This window comes from Leptosomus discolor, chromosome 5 (assembly GCF_034619465.1).
Source record: "Leptosomus discolor isolate bLepDis1 chromosome 5, bLepDis1.hap2, whole genome shotgun sequence".
Lineage (NCBI taxonomy): Eukaryota > Metazoa > Chordata > Aves > Leptosomiformes > Leptosomidae > Leptosomus > Leptosomus discolor.
In genome coordinates, this window is record NC_141395.1 from 26,401,248 (window position 1) to 26,417,731 (window position 16,484).

Sequence of the window (16,484 nt, forward strand, 5' to 3'; positions counted from 1 at the left end):
TGTGAAGGAACAGGGGCAAAAAGAATAAAAGATTAAATAGAAAAATAGTTGAGGATAAAAAAATTGAACACATAGAAGTCAGGAATTGAGATAAAATCATTTCACTGAAGGAAATGGAAGAATAAAAGAAACAGAATAATGAACAATGTCTCAGCAACTGAGACAAGGGGAAGGATATAAAACTGAGTAACAGGGAAGCTCACAATACATTTTGCATCTCCTCTGATCTGCTTGGAATAGGCCACAGCAATTCAACCAGTGAAGTCTTCACTAAGACTAAAATTTCTAATATTACCTGTAGTTTCTCTACATGTGTATAAACTTGCTGAATCTGTATTTTAAGTACTTTCAAATTCCGAGCTTTTTCAGTTTTCTTTGTATAGTTAAACTTCAAATTGTTGAATTTCTTTTTGAGATCCTTAAATGATTCTCTGAGCTGAAACAGAGTAAGCATATTTGTTAGTAAAAAAGAAACCAACACACCTCAATTTAGGTCTTTTCAAGAGCTGTTTAACAGACCATGGTCTGAACATCGAAAATTTAATACAGAAATTAATAATACAATGCCATCTCATAAAGCGTCCTTATTTCCTCAGAATTTCTTTCCAGTAGTGGAAACTCATAATCTTGCTAAATCAACATTTTTGCATTCTGCCTGCTGAGTATTGTTTCCAGCGCGGCTGGGGCGAAATCTGAGATCCTTGCTCAGACAATCTATGAAAAAATCCTGTGCGAGAGCTTTCATTGATTTTAATAAGAGGCAGTTGTCTTTCACATGCTCTAGTCCATTTAGTGAAAATGGTAACCATGTAAATGTAGACCCATGCTTAGTTTCCAGAAAAACATAATTTTACTGGGCTGGGGCAAGTAGATTTGTATTTATTCATTGTACTTTTCTGCTACTATACAACATTGAGTTTCTGTCAGGTTGTTTTTTTATGGAGTTTTTCATTTGGCGGGGTGGGGTGTTTTTGGTTTTGGTAGGTTTTTTTCCAGAAGCCCTGCTCCTGAAAGGAAGTTACATAGGGGCTTAATTTTATGCACTGTGCTAGTCCAAAAGTCTAGTACAATTCACAGCATACAAAGATGACTCCAGCTCTTTGCAGGATCAAGATGTAGACTATATGAGCACCTGCCTTTCAAATAACTATTCTATGAGTATGGTACCAGAGGGATTCTGCCTAACAGACACCCAAAGAAAGCCTCGCCTAACTGCAGCTAGATAGGTTTGGTAATGAGAGCATTATCATCAGTTAGCACTGACTTGGTGCAGCAAGCTCAACATTAGGGAAATTAATTCTTATAATAATATAAATTAAGATGAACTAGTACCTCTGATTATGAAGCCTCCGTGCCTTTCAAGACTTTTCAGATGGACTTATATCAGCTAACTACTATTAAATTTGCTGTAAAACTCTTTTGTTACTCAGATGGAATGTAGCTACATTTTCTTTAAACTAAGAAATATTTTAAAAATCCAGAATGATAGGAATCACACGGACGAAGTTCTAGGAAGCTACACTTTCATTTTCACACATATAGATCTGATGCATTGCCAGATTACTAGAATAAATTTAATATACATCAAAAAGAAGAGTCATCTGTGATCAAAACAATTTAAAAATCAGTGTTTATTTACCATGGGAACTAGTTACAATATAGGGTTGTTATATTCTTTTTTTTTCCCCCAAGGCTGATTAACTGTTTCTTAATGATCTCTCACAAATGTGCTCATATGTCATTCTTTGCATTAGCAATGTTATATAAATAAGCATATAAAACATATTCAGCTAAATTATCTTTAAAGGACTATGAATTTAAGTATGAAATTTATTTTTCTTCAGTATTTTCTCTCTGAAAGCTACGTAATGTTCAATTTTATCTACAATTGCAAAAAATCTTTTTAGATCTTACAGTTACTTTTGAATGTCTTTAAGCAGCACATACAAAAACCAGACAAGTGAAAAAAAACCTGCTCAAAACATGCTTCTGGTACCATATAAAAGGTACTATTTTAATTACATTGCAATTCTATGGTCACATTTTCAAATTATTTATAATTAATTCATAAAGTTTGAAATGGAAGAACATAAAAACAAGTCAATTTTTTTTTTTAGAATTTCACATCCTTTAGGTTGACAATCTTTCGCTTTTAGGAAAATGTAGAATAAACTATGTAAAATTATATTTATCTAAAGGAACTGATATAAAAGAAATGCAGCAGTTCTAATGCTTTAGGTCTGTCCCTCTAAAAACACAAAAGACAAGAATTTAACTTACTTGACTAGTGTTAACAAGTTCAGATCACATCCACAGTTTAATATTTAGTTAACATATTTGAGGCTTTTCAATATTAAAAAGTCCTACACACTTCCCCCTCACCCCCTCCCTCTCCCTGCCAAAGAATTCATGGAATAATGAATGCTCATTTTGCAGCTACTGTTATTAGAACAGCTAGCAACGAATCGTTATTGTTATTATTATTATCACACACTAATGTTAATCCATCAAGGGGTATATTTTCCACTTTCATTTCATCTAGTGGGATGTTGCCATGTGATTTCAGCAGCGAATAAGCAGATGGTGCTCACTCAGTGTAATGGAAAGGAAGGGAATTCTATCACTGTCACTGTGATCTCCAATTAGTTTAAGCTCTTTATCTCACCTAAGTACACAGAATAATAAAATCTATCTAAGAGCCCTCTGTCAATAAAACCTCCTCTGCAGAACACTATTCTGTATTCAGAATACTGAACACAAGAGCCTTATTTACTGGTTTAATTTTGAGGAAGAGATGAGCAGGAGTTTATTTTAGTTTATTTCACTGGCTTATGCACATACATAAGCTAGTGATCGTTTATAAGCCCAGAGGCTCTCCTCATAGCAGTATGTGAAACTGGATCGCTTTGTTTCAGATATGATGGCTCATGTGTCAAAGGTCTGCAGCTGCTCTCACTCTTTTAGCCTCAGTGGAAAAAACAGATTCAGCTCAGACTTGTACATCACCCTCTCAGAGTGCATGTACACAACTCCTGCTATCATCAGCAGTTGTACCAAGGATGATGTATAGCTGCCAGTTTTTAAGAAATCTAAACACATCTCAGTTTTCCCGCTATTTTCTGCAAAATTAAGTGAGAAACACTAAAGGAAATATACATCCTGATACACTTCAGTGACTTCAGCCCACAAGTTTAATGGAACTTTGTAACTTGTCCATTTTGTCATAGTCATTAATCAGGCAGCTGTTCCTAACTATAGTTGGACTGTCATGGGTGGAGAATGATAGTGGAGGAGAGGGGTTTAGGTGCCAATTGCTCCGATTTATCACACAACCATAAACTAAATGGAAAAATCAAGTTATAAAGCTGCTTTGAACATGTTTTTATTAACAGTACAGGTCCAGTAAAATGCTTTGATTTCTGTATGAACCACTCCAGCAGGTGCTTCAGTGTTGTTAGCCACTTACCTTTCCCTTTTTATTCCTACATAAAATTTTTATTACCATTGATTAATCAAAAACATCCTATGAAAGCAGGTTGCTGAAAATAGATTATTAAAGTGGCAAAGATTAAAGAACAGCCAGCCAGAAAGTGAGAAGAAAGAAATGGTGCTGTTCAAGTCATTACCAATTACTTTAATTCTGGCACCACCATCAAAATAAATTACACAATGAGAAATGTGCTAGGAAGTACCAGTTCCTACTGATTTGTGAACAGAGAGAGCTCACTGCCCTCTACGGTTAAAATCCACATTTTTAGTCATACCTTTCTGTAAGTGTATAAATAATGACATGATGAAGAGGAAAGAAAAGAGATGACAGGGGAGAGCTGTTACTTCTGTTGCAAGTTTTGTGCAGACATGCATAAATGTTATTTTTAAAGTAAACACCTAAAGAAAAGGCTTTTTCATTGCAAAGGTTATCTTATGTAAATAACTGTGTCACTCATAATCCAGTGAATAGTTTTGCTGTAGTATTAAGCTAGTTAACTGAGGCTTTTCTCAGCTCTATTGTAAATAATTGCAGTGTAATGCAGTGGAGTTGCGGTTCTTCAGATGCTGCTACCCAAGTTAGTGAAACAGGGAGCCCAAACTGGCAAATACAGATCTCAAACATTATATGAGCTTTCCTTATACCTTTCAAAGATATAGAGGGCATGGATCCCTTCTTTCGCCTTTGCAAATTCTCTTTAAATTAGAGAAGGTATGCAAAAAGCGTGTATTTTATTCTTCTGTCCTCCAAGGCTGTTTCAAAATTCATGTTATGTATCTTTGGCTATAAATTTAAGTGTGTGTTTTCTTGCTGATTCTGTGAGAAACACTAATATGTTACAAGCACAGGGAACTAGCCAAATCCTCCAAGTATGATATTTTCAAACACTAGTGAGCTCTAATCACTAAAACCCTCACTCACGTGCTTTACGTGCTTAAATTAGCCACATTAAATGTAAATTAAGTATTTACAGCAAAATTCCAAATATTTTCATTCAACTTTAAAGTTTACTCTGTACATTGGTAAATCACATCCAAATTATCTGGTTGGCTATTTACTGTGTGACAACTATAAACACCTGCTGCTTGCTACTGGCACAAGAAAAAAATATTTGCTTAGACACGGTAAATGGTAAAGAAATTGTTCTTTCAGACAGGTCTGCTAGATACTAGCAATACTCGGAGTAATTTCTGATGTTAAAATTAACAGAATTTAAAATACTGAAGTGAATACTCAGAATTTTAACATTCTTGAAGTAGTTCACTGTCTGATTTCTTGATTCCTAAACTAAAAAAATTAGTTATAAATACTTAATGAAAAAAATGAAGAAAAATGGCATTTGATTAATGCATAAACAGGTACATTAGCCAAGTATTTGTTTAGGAAATAACTTCTATGTTAATCTCTAATAGAAAAGTAATCCAAAGGTACCCACATGCTAAATTAGGATATTTCAGTTAGTTTACATTCAAGATTCAATTAGGTTTGGGGATGACAGGTTTTAACTTAACCAGCCAACATGGCTTTCCCAACTTAAAATGGAAAAAAAATATCAATAAATAACACTGTAATTGAAAATATTCTATGCAATTATTTTGCAGAGGGTGTCCATTTACTATAAGAAGCTAAAAAGTTACATTTTGCAATGCAGAGCATGTGGTGAGTAACATGTGTCACTGACGTACTTTTTGTTTACATTTGAGAGACAGATTTCTTTTTTCCCCCTCTACTTCCTGCTTTCACTGGAAGTCTAACAAGAGATGAAAATAGAAAAATAATTCTTAGAAAAGAGTCACATTCTACTGCCCTCACTATATAATCACAGAATCAAAGGACAGAAATGAGAGATTTGTTTAATATAACAGTGTGATGTTGAATATGGCCAGCCTTACATACAGGCTGCTCAGCCAACATTTCCTTTTCTTCAGCAAATTTGAGGGGGTTTTAGTAAAAACCTAGAAAACTTTAGTTCAAATCTCAAATATCCTGGTTGTGCCATGCCACTACAAAGCATAATGGGTTTCTTGTTTAGGTACTTCATGCTTTCATCTCTTCAACAACATGGTTCCCTCAGCCAGAATGCCTCTCCTATATTACCTGCTGTTCCTATTGCCTCCTACCATCAGCCAAGAAGTTATGTCGCAGGACTGATGCACAGAAGATCAGAGTGAAACATGCTCAGCATATAACCGGCAAGGGACTAGAACTGTGAAATTCAAAAAAACCTTTTTTTTGATACACATATTCTTTCAATTTCAAAATACCTTTTTGTGAAAATGGATACTTTTCATAAACACAGAAAGGCATTCTGTAAAAAAAAAAAATAAAAAAAATATTCAAACAATAGTTTCCTCGTTAAAAATTGGGACAGAAATCACCTCTACTTTGGTGATTTTGAGAAAATAAGAGTATGTCTTTATTCAGGTGTGGATTTACTTAGCAAAAGATAAAATAAGAAAATAAAACTTTCAGCATCGTGTGTTTCCATTATCTATGCTTCACAGTGCAGGAAACATTAGTGTGAAATCCTTCCAGGTAAGGATCCAGATTCTGTACTTCGTGGATACACAGAAATGCAATCTACAGAACATCAAGTGTAGAGGTCATCAGACTGTTGTTTTAATGAGAAAATTAATTTTATGGAGTATTTTTCCTAAATTAATTTTTGCTGAGACATCTATCCAATTCAACCTGCTAAATTGTGAGTGGATTTGTATTTGACCTGCTAAGATGCTTAAATTAATGATCTTATTAACTAAGTAAATTTTCTTAACCCAAGTTCCATAATACTGAATTCTAATATCTTGTGGCAAGGAACATTTCCTTTTCTTCTAACAGTTTTTTAAGTATCATATCTTGGGTTTCTGAAAAAAAATGTTACATACTAAATTATTCTGAACTTTCCATTAAAAGATTGACAAGTTCTTTCTCATGGCCTTAAAACTGCAATATATGCAAGTTCTACTTTTGAAACTTTAGCTTCATAAGAAAGAAATCTGACTCATGTTTTCCAGATTAAGCTGATAGAGCTGAAAGCCAAAGAAAATATATCTGATATATTTCCAGTCCTCTTTGTACAGTGAAAGCACTTTATTGCTAGCCCAACAACTTTGTATAATCCTGAACTGCAAATTATTATTGCTGCTGCATGGATCCAAGGTTGCTAGTAGGATGGAAATCAACTTTTCTGTATATCTATGAAGCATCTAGGGGAATGGTAAACAGTAACAGAACACAACAGCCCTTTTAACAGGCATTTAATGTGTTGGGATTTATCTCATTTACCTCATTTACTTCCTCTTGATTGGTGCAATGCTGGAAATGCTGTGACAGTTCTTCCTCATACTTATCAGCTTTGGAGCTCCAGTTAATACTCTCAAACTCAAATCTAGCAAGTTCTTGCTTCAGATTCCTTACAGAAACATTCAAGCAATTCTAAAGAGGAAATAGATAAAGAAATTTATGAAAAATCAGGAAATGTATTGACTTAACCAATCTAAAAAGAAAATCAGTTTGAGGCAGAACATGCACAGTCAGTGACAATGGGCTAGGGTACTATTAAACCTCCACTGTAACAAGAGCAAGTACATCGCAGTTGCGACCACTAGAAGTCTGAAGAGTAGTTCTGGGTCAAAGTCACAACTCACACATGGTGTCTTCTCTGAGCAAGGTGGAAGTGATATACACTAGACCTTTACCACCTGGAGAATAGCTCCTTTCTGCTATCAATGAGTTGAAGAGCAGACTGGCAATGCAGATAATCTAGGCAGGTCATAAGGGAATGTCTTGCTTTCTCCCTAGTAAATGAATACAGAGCAATGATGATCCTGCCCTGAATAAATAACTCCTTTCTAAAATTACATCCATTTTGCCGTGCAACTCAGTCTTGAATCCCCTAATAAGGTAGCACTGTTATTATATTTCCTTTTTGTTCTTTTGTTATCCTTTCTTTATAGGAGAATAAATACGCAAATTAACCTTCACAAAGTAGCCAGAGTCTAACATGTAGATGTGGCATTCAAGAAATCACCAACATGGCCTTGAATTGCACAAATACTAGAGAACAAGGTCGTGCTTTTTTTTTTTCCAAGCGATGATATTTTAAGATTAATTTCATCCTCATTTCAATGTTTTCCAGGGTAAAATCTGTTCACAGACCATTACGAAATTAAAACAAGATTTCAAAGAAATTAATTTTTCTTTTTTCTTGGAAAAAGCAGTTTGTAATGCAACTACTGAAGTTTTATCATTCCTGGATGTTTAATTTAATTTAATGGTTGCATATCTGCAAACTTCAAAAGTAGAAATCTAAAAACGATCAACTCTTATATTTTGTTTTGTTTTCTTTTAAAAGGATCTTAAAACTCTGTATTTTTTTTCCTCAGAGTATGATTACATTTTTGTACATCTAAAAGTCAGTCAGACAGCTCCAATAATGTTCTTTGATATTTAGCCTTGATTTCACAAATCATTCTAATCCTACTCACAGGTTGCTGCACTGCAGACAAGATATCCACTCCCTGGGTAATAAGCAGTTTATATAGCTGTCTGATATGTGCATGTTTCTTCTGAGCATTCACAAGGCAGGCTTTAGCATAGTGCACACTTTCAGGGTCCTCACATATTTCAGGAATATCCAGTTCTCCTGATTTCGATAGACATTCCAGCTGGAATAGATTAAAATGTAAATCAATGTATGTTTAAAATAACACGAAAAGAAGCTTGCAATTGCTTCCTTACCCATAATTAGGTAGCTAAACTTTGTTGATGTGGGTTTAAGTAACTAAATTTGGGGTCAGATCTGAATTTTAAATTATCCAGATTTCATGCAGTTTTAGATCCAAAATTGTAATTCTGATCACCAGGCAGGTTAATGCTGTTTGTTTGCAGGGGGAAAAAAGAAAGATAACAGGCACCAAACCCAAAAAGAATTTAACTGCAATGGGAAGAAGGTATATTTTAAAAGATTATACTCACTTCTTTTTTAATGTGATGGAATTTGACTGTTTTGTTGAAAATCTCATCATATTTTGTCATTGTGTCCTTTACCGTTTGATGGAAATGAGTAAGCTCATTTATTCTTTCAGAATTCTCTTTCACAAGAAATCCTTTCTGGCTTGGCAATTCTAGTAATTTTATCAGGTACTCAAACTCAGCATTCAGTTGCTAACAAAAAAGCAGGTGTTACTCAAATTACACTAATGTATATGTAAGTTTTCTCTTACAGTTGACGAAATTAAAACCTAACAATGGTAAATTACCTTGGGGAAAAAAATCAGTGGCATGCTCTTTAAAACACTCTCCATATACTTTACTTTTTGCTAGGCATAAGTCTCAGCTGTCACCCAGAAACAATCTTGGATCAAAACAAGTCAAAATAACTTGTAAGAGAACGGCAGACTGAATTGCTAAAACTCAGAGACAGCATATTCAGAGGTAGGAAGCTCAGTATGACACACCTCAGCCTCTGACCAGTTCTAACTCAAAAGCATGAAGCTGATTACATTCCTTGTACTTCCACCACGCCAAAGCTCTTGTGCCGCTTTGATATGCAGTTAACACTGAACAAGACATTCTCTGGACACTGAAGGTAAAAGGTCTTCTTCCTTAGCGTATAAATACACACAAACCCTTCCATCTGGAAAAGCAATGTAAAACATAAAACACTGCGACCCCAGACACTCTGTCTGGGATAAATGTGAATGTGAATCTTTACTGTACCAAAAAGAGCTTTTGATCCACCATACTTTTCACTAGCTTGGTTTCTCACCTGATACTGTGGTTTCATTTGGTTAAGCTTTTTTTGTAGTTCCAAAACAATAAAAAGGTCACTTCCAAGGTCAACTGTTGCTGTCAGCTGGAGTGCCTCTTGAAAGATCTTTAATCCATGAGTAGTCTAAACAATAATCAAACAGTTCAGTGTTTCTATCTGTAGTAAACTAAACAAACAAACAAAAATTTATCTCAAATCTGAATTTGTAACAGGAAACTTGCCTAAACCAGACAGCCAAATGCTGTCAGTAAAACCTCTGTCTCAAACCCTGTGACTGACAAGGGTGATAGGAAATCTTTAAGGCAGTGTGCAAAAACAATTCAGACACTGAGATCAGAGGACTCATACACACAGTATTTTTTCTGCGATAACAGATATCATGGTTTAGTGATAAGTTGCATTACACAAACAGCGGCTACAAACTTCCGTCTCTGCTACTAACCTAAACAGTGTCGCTTTTAAGGAACACTGAACACCCTCCCTGTGCCAAGGAGGTTTCAATCCTCTTTCCTTATGAACACGGTTGGACTTGAGTTTAGTAACTATTAGGACATAGTTTAGTTTAGTAGCTATTAAGTCACAAAAAATGGTACTTTTCTTAAAAAAAAAAAAAAAATAAAGTACTGCTGGTATAGTATATGGACTTGATTAACACTTAAAATTTGAAGTAGGGACTTTGACTTGTATATGTTTGAATAAAGGCAAAAAAAAATCAAAAACATTTAATGTTTCTTGATGACTATCTGAATGGCAGAGTAGACTATGGAGAAGTACCTTACTGATGATCTCCCTTTCTTAAATGATACATATAATAGTTGATGACAGTCACAGACAAATAACAATCTAGAAATGTTTGCCACAGATGCAGTTTTCCTAGCTATTTTACTTACAGTTTTTAGTTGTTCTTTAAATATCTGGCACTGTTGTTTGACAGGTTTTACTTCAGTAATTTTAAAATTCCAGATTACCCAAAGATCGGTCAGGTCTTTCTTTTCTTTGCTCAGATTAATAATGATATCTTCGGTTATTTGTACAGATTTTTCTACTTTTAATATTAAACTCTCATTTACCTGGCAAGAAAGCAGACAGCTTTTACTTTCACATGAGTTTTTATAAAATACAATCTTATATTGTCTCAACAAAGCTTAACAGAACCCAACAATTTTAGCATAACTTCTTTGAAAATTTCTGGTACTCTAGGTGTCTTTAAATACACTATTCTTTTAGAAATAGGCGTAGATCAACGTAATTTGTATACCAAGGACACAGCTAGCATTAAAGTTTAAAACATAGAACAGGTCACTAATGACTTAATTATTGCCATCTGATGGCTGTTTAACACTCATACAAAATACAGTAATTTCTGAATAGACAGAACTCCTTCAAGTGGGCTTTTGGTAAATAGCAACTGGAAAGTGAAGTGGATGAAGAAAACACCAGTCCTTTGTGCTGATAACCAAAGCAGCACCAAGTCATAGGAAAGATTAAGTGTTTAGCATTTGAAAATTTAGTGGGTTTTCCTCCTTTTAACAAAGCCCATACCAGAAACACCAGAAAACTGGTTAATGTTTCTGCTTTTCCCATTTCAGAATTTTTCTTCTAAGAAAAGTTGTGTTTGTAAACTACTTGTATGATCCCTGGCTTTCGGACATTTAAAATCTACAACCTAGAAATGTCATGGGAACAGAGTAGCAGAAAATATTGTTGCAACACACTTTCAGGTCTTTAGAGAGAAAATATCTGAGGATATGTTAAGACCTTAAGTGACTCATATTCACACATATTCAGCTTGCCTTTCCACTGACTACCTTATCTGTGCCTTACTGCATCCAGCTGACAGACACACACTTTAGCCCACACTAACTGCCTGAGCACTTTCCCTCCTTAGGTAGGTTTTTCCAACTCATCTTGCATGCTGCTGTATGTTACCAACACCAGCTCCCCCTTCTCACCCTAACGTAACTGCTCTCTGGTCTGTTCTATAAAAACAGAAGGAACAGCTGTGTATCCAGTTTGTCTACATTAACTAGGATCACTTTCGGAGGACTGGCTTAGGGAATGGTTGCATATCTCAAATGATCAGCTCATTAAGGGGTGCTGGAAAATTAGATAGGGATGCCTAGGCAGTGCAGATGAACTCAAAACAGAATGTAAAGACAACAGAAAAGATTATCTGTAAGGAAGTAACTCTAACACCCATTTCTTTAGAACTTCACATACTCAATCAGTGAAGATTGCCTCTTACTGGAAGTAAAATAAACTTAATACGCTACTTGTGTATATATCTGCTTTCCAACATGAACAAAACCGGTATGTGCATGGATTATGTTTGTATACACGTACTGGATCATTTATTAAGGGCTCTGTCATTGTTAATCACAAAACTTTTTACATTACTTATAATGCCATTAGCACCCAAATAATACTTTCATATTTTAAAAGTATATAGCAGCACTAGTCACTTTAAAATTAAGTACTGGAGAAATCACAATCCATCAGTCCACAGAACTAGTATTAGACCTCATCATGGGCAAACACCAAATATTCAATATGGTTCATGAGATTATACTCACCATATTTACTAAATTAAGAAAATTGCAACCCATACTTTGGGTGGAAAAAATCTTTTTTATAGCCTTTTGCCAATGAGTATTAGCTGACTCCATTGGAATTTTATTTTCAGCCTCCCTGTTTTTTTGTAGTGGTTCGGATTTATAGAATTCCTTCAGATTTTGGATATCATCATTTACCTACAGAAAGACGTAAAGTAAGGATCAAAAAATAAATCAAAAATTGAGCTGCTATAATCAGAAGGTATACGGACATGCTAAAATTGAATAGAAGCCTTTGACTCTTTTCCAGGTTTTAAGATCTATCATCCTCCCTAAAATATATACGAATATTAAATAATAAAAAAGTTTTAAATAACTTGTAAACAAGCAGATGGCAAGCTGACAGGTTGAAGCCATTTGTTCAATTTCTGTCACGTATCATTACATGGATATTGTACACCAGTGTATCAATGCAATGATTTTTTGCAGATCTGTTTAATATGAAGTAGTTGAAGTCAGCAATAATTGGAAGACAATGAAATCAAATTTTTTGGCAGTTTATGTTCAAATAAGTAAAACCTATGGCTAATTTTATCCGATAGGTTCCATTCCATCCTCAATTTCTTTCTAAATACAAAAGAATAACAGTGGTGTAGAATCTTAAAACAAGCGTTATGTCAAAATGAAAGTTAACTGTCCTGGCCATCATTACCACAGATACCAAAAGTATATTGGCATTGAATTGATTATGATTGCAGCTAGAGCTGGTTTATATTTAATTTTTAAACCCCTTCAAATGAATTGGCACTTCAGTGGAGGTGGTGCAAGACTGTGATAAAAATCTATATCAACATATTATGTGAAATATTTTTAAAATTATGTGAAACAAAATGAGTAAATTTAAGAGTCAGAGTACATACACATAAGCATTTTTAATGTGAATATGAGAGAGAACATGTGAAAAGAAAAAGTAATTCAGTTATAACACTTCCTACAATGGTGATCTACATCAGTAGAAAATCTGTACATAGACTAGTCATTATAATGATGCAAGTTCAATGGTCAGGGCTGCTTGCCCTGATGGAACAGATCTCCTATAAAGTAGAGAGGAGCTTACAAAGACTTGCAGTTCTTCCACGGCGCAGCATCTACAGGATTTGTCTTAGTTAAAAGCATATTTTTCACTTGTAAGAATTTCACACTCCAGTCAGAAAATAAATAAGTAATCTGTACCTCCATAGCTGACTTTAAAAAGGCCACATACATTTCTAGAATCTCTAGTTTTGAACTAATATTTTTTTCAATTTTTTTCAGTTCTTCATTCAGAAAGTCAGTTCTGCTAGAAAAAGCTGCCACCTGTTCAGGTTCAAACTCTTCCATATCTTTAATGATTCTCTTAGCTGCTTCCAGTTCATGTGAAGTTTCCTTTGAGGGTACAAGCATAGAACATAATGACTGAAAAGGACTTGTGAGTATAGGCATCACATCGTTAATTTTCATTAGTATTGCTTTCTTACTTGTAATTCAGTTACTTGTTGAAGAAGAGCTGAAAACAACAATTTCTTTCGTAAAAACTATGGATGTAGTTATTAAAATAGAAATTCTGAATGGAAAAAAAAAAAGGAATCTCAGGATTCAGACTAAGTAAGGATGTGTACTTGTAAGTGTGTGGATGAAAATGTAACTGTGTAAGCGTAAGGATGAAAACAACAGAAGCATTCCATATGGGACCACTGATAGCCAGAACTGATACAAATCCTTTAATTAACAGTAATCTGGTTTTCAAATTCACTGTCTTAGCTCGTAACTTCGTATATCTATGTGCTTATCTTCTTCTATATATTTAACTCAATACCACTTAGCATCTTTACTTCTGGCATTCAGCCAAGAGCACAAGCTATAGCATAACACAATCCACAGAAAAAGTAGGTAGGAGAGGTTACTATTGTCAGGGCAGATTGTACACTGCAACAAACAAAGGTAACACCCTGGCATGCAAAAATTTGGCAGAAAAGGCACTGAAAACTAATACAGTTTCATGGAACAAAAAGGGGCTCTTTCTTATCCGCGGAACTTTTTATATTCTTACTATGTGCTCTCCAGAATTTCTTTAAAGTGAATTTTATTTCCACAGACACTGTACAGATCCAGGTCTTGGGTTGCATAAACTGTTGCCTGAAGTGAAAAATAACTCCACAGGAGTAATGGAGTTAAGAACTCCTAAAACACAGGATACTCCTAAAATACATACTGCCATGTTGTTCAGCTTAGCCATGAAAAATGCACCTGTGCCAAGACCATGGAGGGGTTTCAACTGGTTTTAAGTCACTTTCAGATTCTGCAGTACTGCTACAGGAGTTGGAAAGGCCCTGGATGTGATTTATAAATAGCCTTATCTGTGTTACAGAGCTGAGTGCTGTAGTGCTTTCACACCGTGGCTGCATCCCAACATGACCAATAGGTATCTGATGGCAACTATACAGCCCCCTTCAAAGTTTCTCTACCTAGGAACTACTTTTTTTCTTTTTTGTTGATCCACCCCTTTTATTTGGCATAATAAACCACAAGAAGAGTTTTCTGTGCCTCTGACTGTCTAGATAATTTTTAAACTTGGCACCTCAATTAGAAGTAGCAATTCACATTTGAAGAGCCTTCCTATCTAGGGTTGATACTGAGATGTTGAGGTAGTAACAGATAACATGGTAACAAGAGATAAGGGGGATAACCAGTGACATAAGGAGGAGTGGCTTGTAATGTTATCTGTGGTTTTCTTCTAAACTAAACTATAGCTCTATTTTTCTTTCCAGGAATCCATAACAAACTCTCAGCCTCTCACCTTATTTAGAATTACATGCAACATGCATTTGTTTCTAGAAGTACTTAACATTATTAAAGCTTTTTCTTTTACCTTTGTTTGTTTAGCCAGTTCAAGGTGTTTGTTCAAAACTCTTTCTGATTCAGACAAATACAAGCCAAACTCCATACCGACTGCAAGCATCAGGGTGATTTTTTTAATCGACTGAGATACCTTTATTTGAAAGGCATTTATATCGTTAATTTATACAAGTAGTCAGTATAAAAACAGTACAAAACATCACTTTGTATAGAAAAAAGTGAAGTAACACCTGTCGGCTGGTGTTTAGATTATGTGCTTTGTATAATCAGAGGAATTCAGGAATGAAAATAAAAGGAAGAAAATTCTACTATTTTGTCTAAAAAATTCTAACAGGTATAGTCAGAATTTGAGAAAAAACCCTCATGTTTGCTCTTATTCCAATAAGGCACAACTGTGTTATAATCTAGATATGATAACTTTGGCAGAAATACTTTCATTATGCTCTGATTTTTTTTTTTGGAAAGTACGTTTAAAGCTTCTCTGTCAAGCCAAGAGACGTATTTTTCTACAGATACAGGTACACAACTCATTTCATTGTCACTGTAAGATGTTATATATGCAGGATGACAACAAACAGATTATGAAGAGCAGAGGCAAACGATACCAGACATAGTATGTGTAGTTATTATTAGATATGTGAATACACATGGATCATATGTTTTAAGAATTGGCTGCTGATTGAGGTTCAAACTTTTTAAAATTAATTTGGCAACAGATTCTTTGGGATACCTTACATTAGCAAAAGGTTGGAATATAAAGTGTTTTGCTTGGTAGAAATATAACAATAAGCACTGTTCACTGTAATGAAAGATCATGCATTAGGACTCAAATCTTCAAAATATTCTCTAACGCAAGACTGGTAACAAAGTGATTAGAACAAACTGCAGAATTAAACAAATGTCAAAATTAGAGTCTACATTTTGAGCAAAAATTACCTTCATAATTGAAGTTTTAGCTTAAGATTCACAATATGCTGGTAACATCATTTCTACAAGATCAAGAGTGGCTATCAGCAAATCTTTTATTTTCAACTAAACTCAGCAACATTTTCACTGTATTTAATACCACAAGGCCTCTTCTACATAAATTGTATGCAAAGGGACCAATTTATGACAGATTGACTTCTGATTTGATTCAGAATAGTTCATTATAAGCATCATGTGAATTTTATGAAATATCAGATTGTAGGCTTAATTATTCAGTCATTACATTTGATTTACTTTGGTCTACACTCTGGGATTTCCTTCACATAAATCTTGCAAAAAGGTTATATTTTTTAATTTGAATTTACACATGGAAACTTATTTAGGAGCCATGTGTCTACTCCATCTCTGACAAGTCATTAAAAAGGACTACAGTTGTACAGAACATTCAACAGCTTAAAGGCAGCTGTGATGTCCTTGATGCATCCATGTCTTAATGAATAAAGGGAATTTTTACAGCGAACAGAATCCACTCGCTTTCAGCCTTAATGAAAATTTGCTGTGGTTCACAGTCACCATGCTTATTAACCCTCAATTTTGTCACACTTCTATTTTTATCTTCAGCTAAGTGAAAGAGAACACATACAAACAGTATAGGAAACCTGCATGCAGGTCACAGCTCTGATTGCTCACCTCTTTTCCAAAAGAACAAATTTTAATATCTCATTATCTAAGCAAATCCATGCTTTATTGAGATCACTAGTAAAATGTTCTCATGGAAAAAGCTGCATTTTCCTAAATAGCTTTAGGTTCATTTGTGCTGATAACAGCATTTGGCATTCTAACTACA

At 34.6% G+C, this 16,484-nt stretch overlaps 1 protein-coding gene across 1 annotated transcript in view; it reads right to left on the minus strand.

Annotated features, from left to right (window-relative positions):
* Positions 1–16,484, minus strand: part of CCDC141 (coiled-coil domain containing 141) — a 95,109-nt gene that overhangs the window by 26,202 nt on the left and 52,423 nt on the right. Inside the window, exons 10-18 of the mRNA XM_086465972.1 lie at positions 14,724–14,843; positions 13,049–13,240; positions 11,837–12,013; positions 10,154–10,333; positions 9,261–9,386; positions 8,468–8,656; positions 7,978–8,157; positions 6,776–6,925; positions 296–436 (exon numbers count right to left, since the gene is read on the minus strand). Coding sequence (XP_086322098.1) covers positions 296–436; positions 6,776–6,925; positions 7,978–8,157; positions 8,468–8,656; positions 9,261–9,386; positions 10,154–10,333; positions 11,837–12,013; positions 13,049–13,240; positions 14,724–14,843 — 1,455 coding nt within the window. The remainder of the gene's footprint in view (positions 1–295; positions 437–6,775; positions 6,926–7,977; positions 8,158–8,467; positions 8,657–9,260; positions 9,387–10,153; positions 10,334–11,836; positions 12,014–13,048; positions 13,241–14,723; positions 14,844–16,484) is intronic.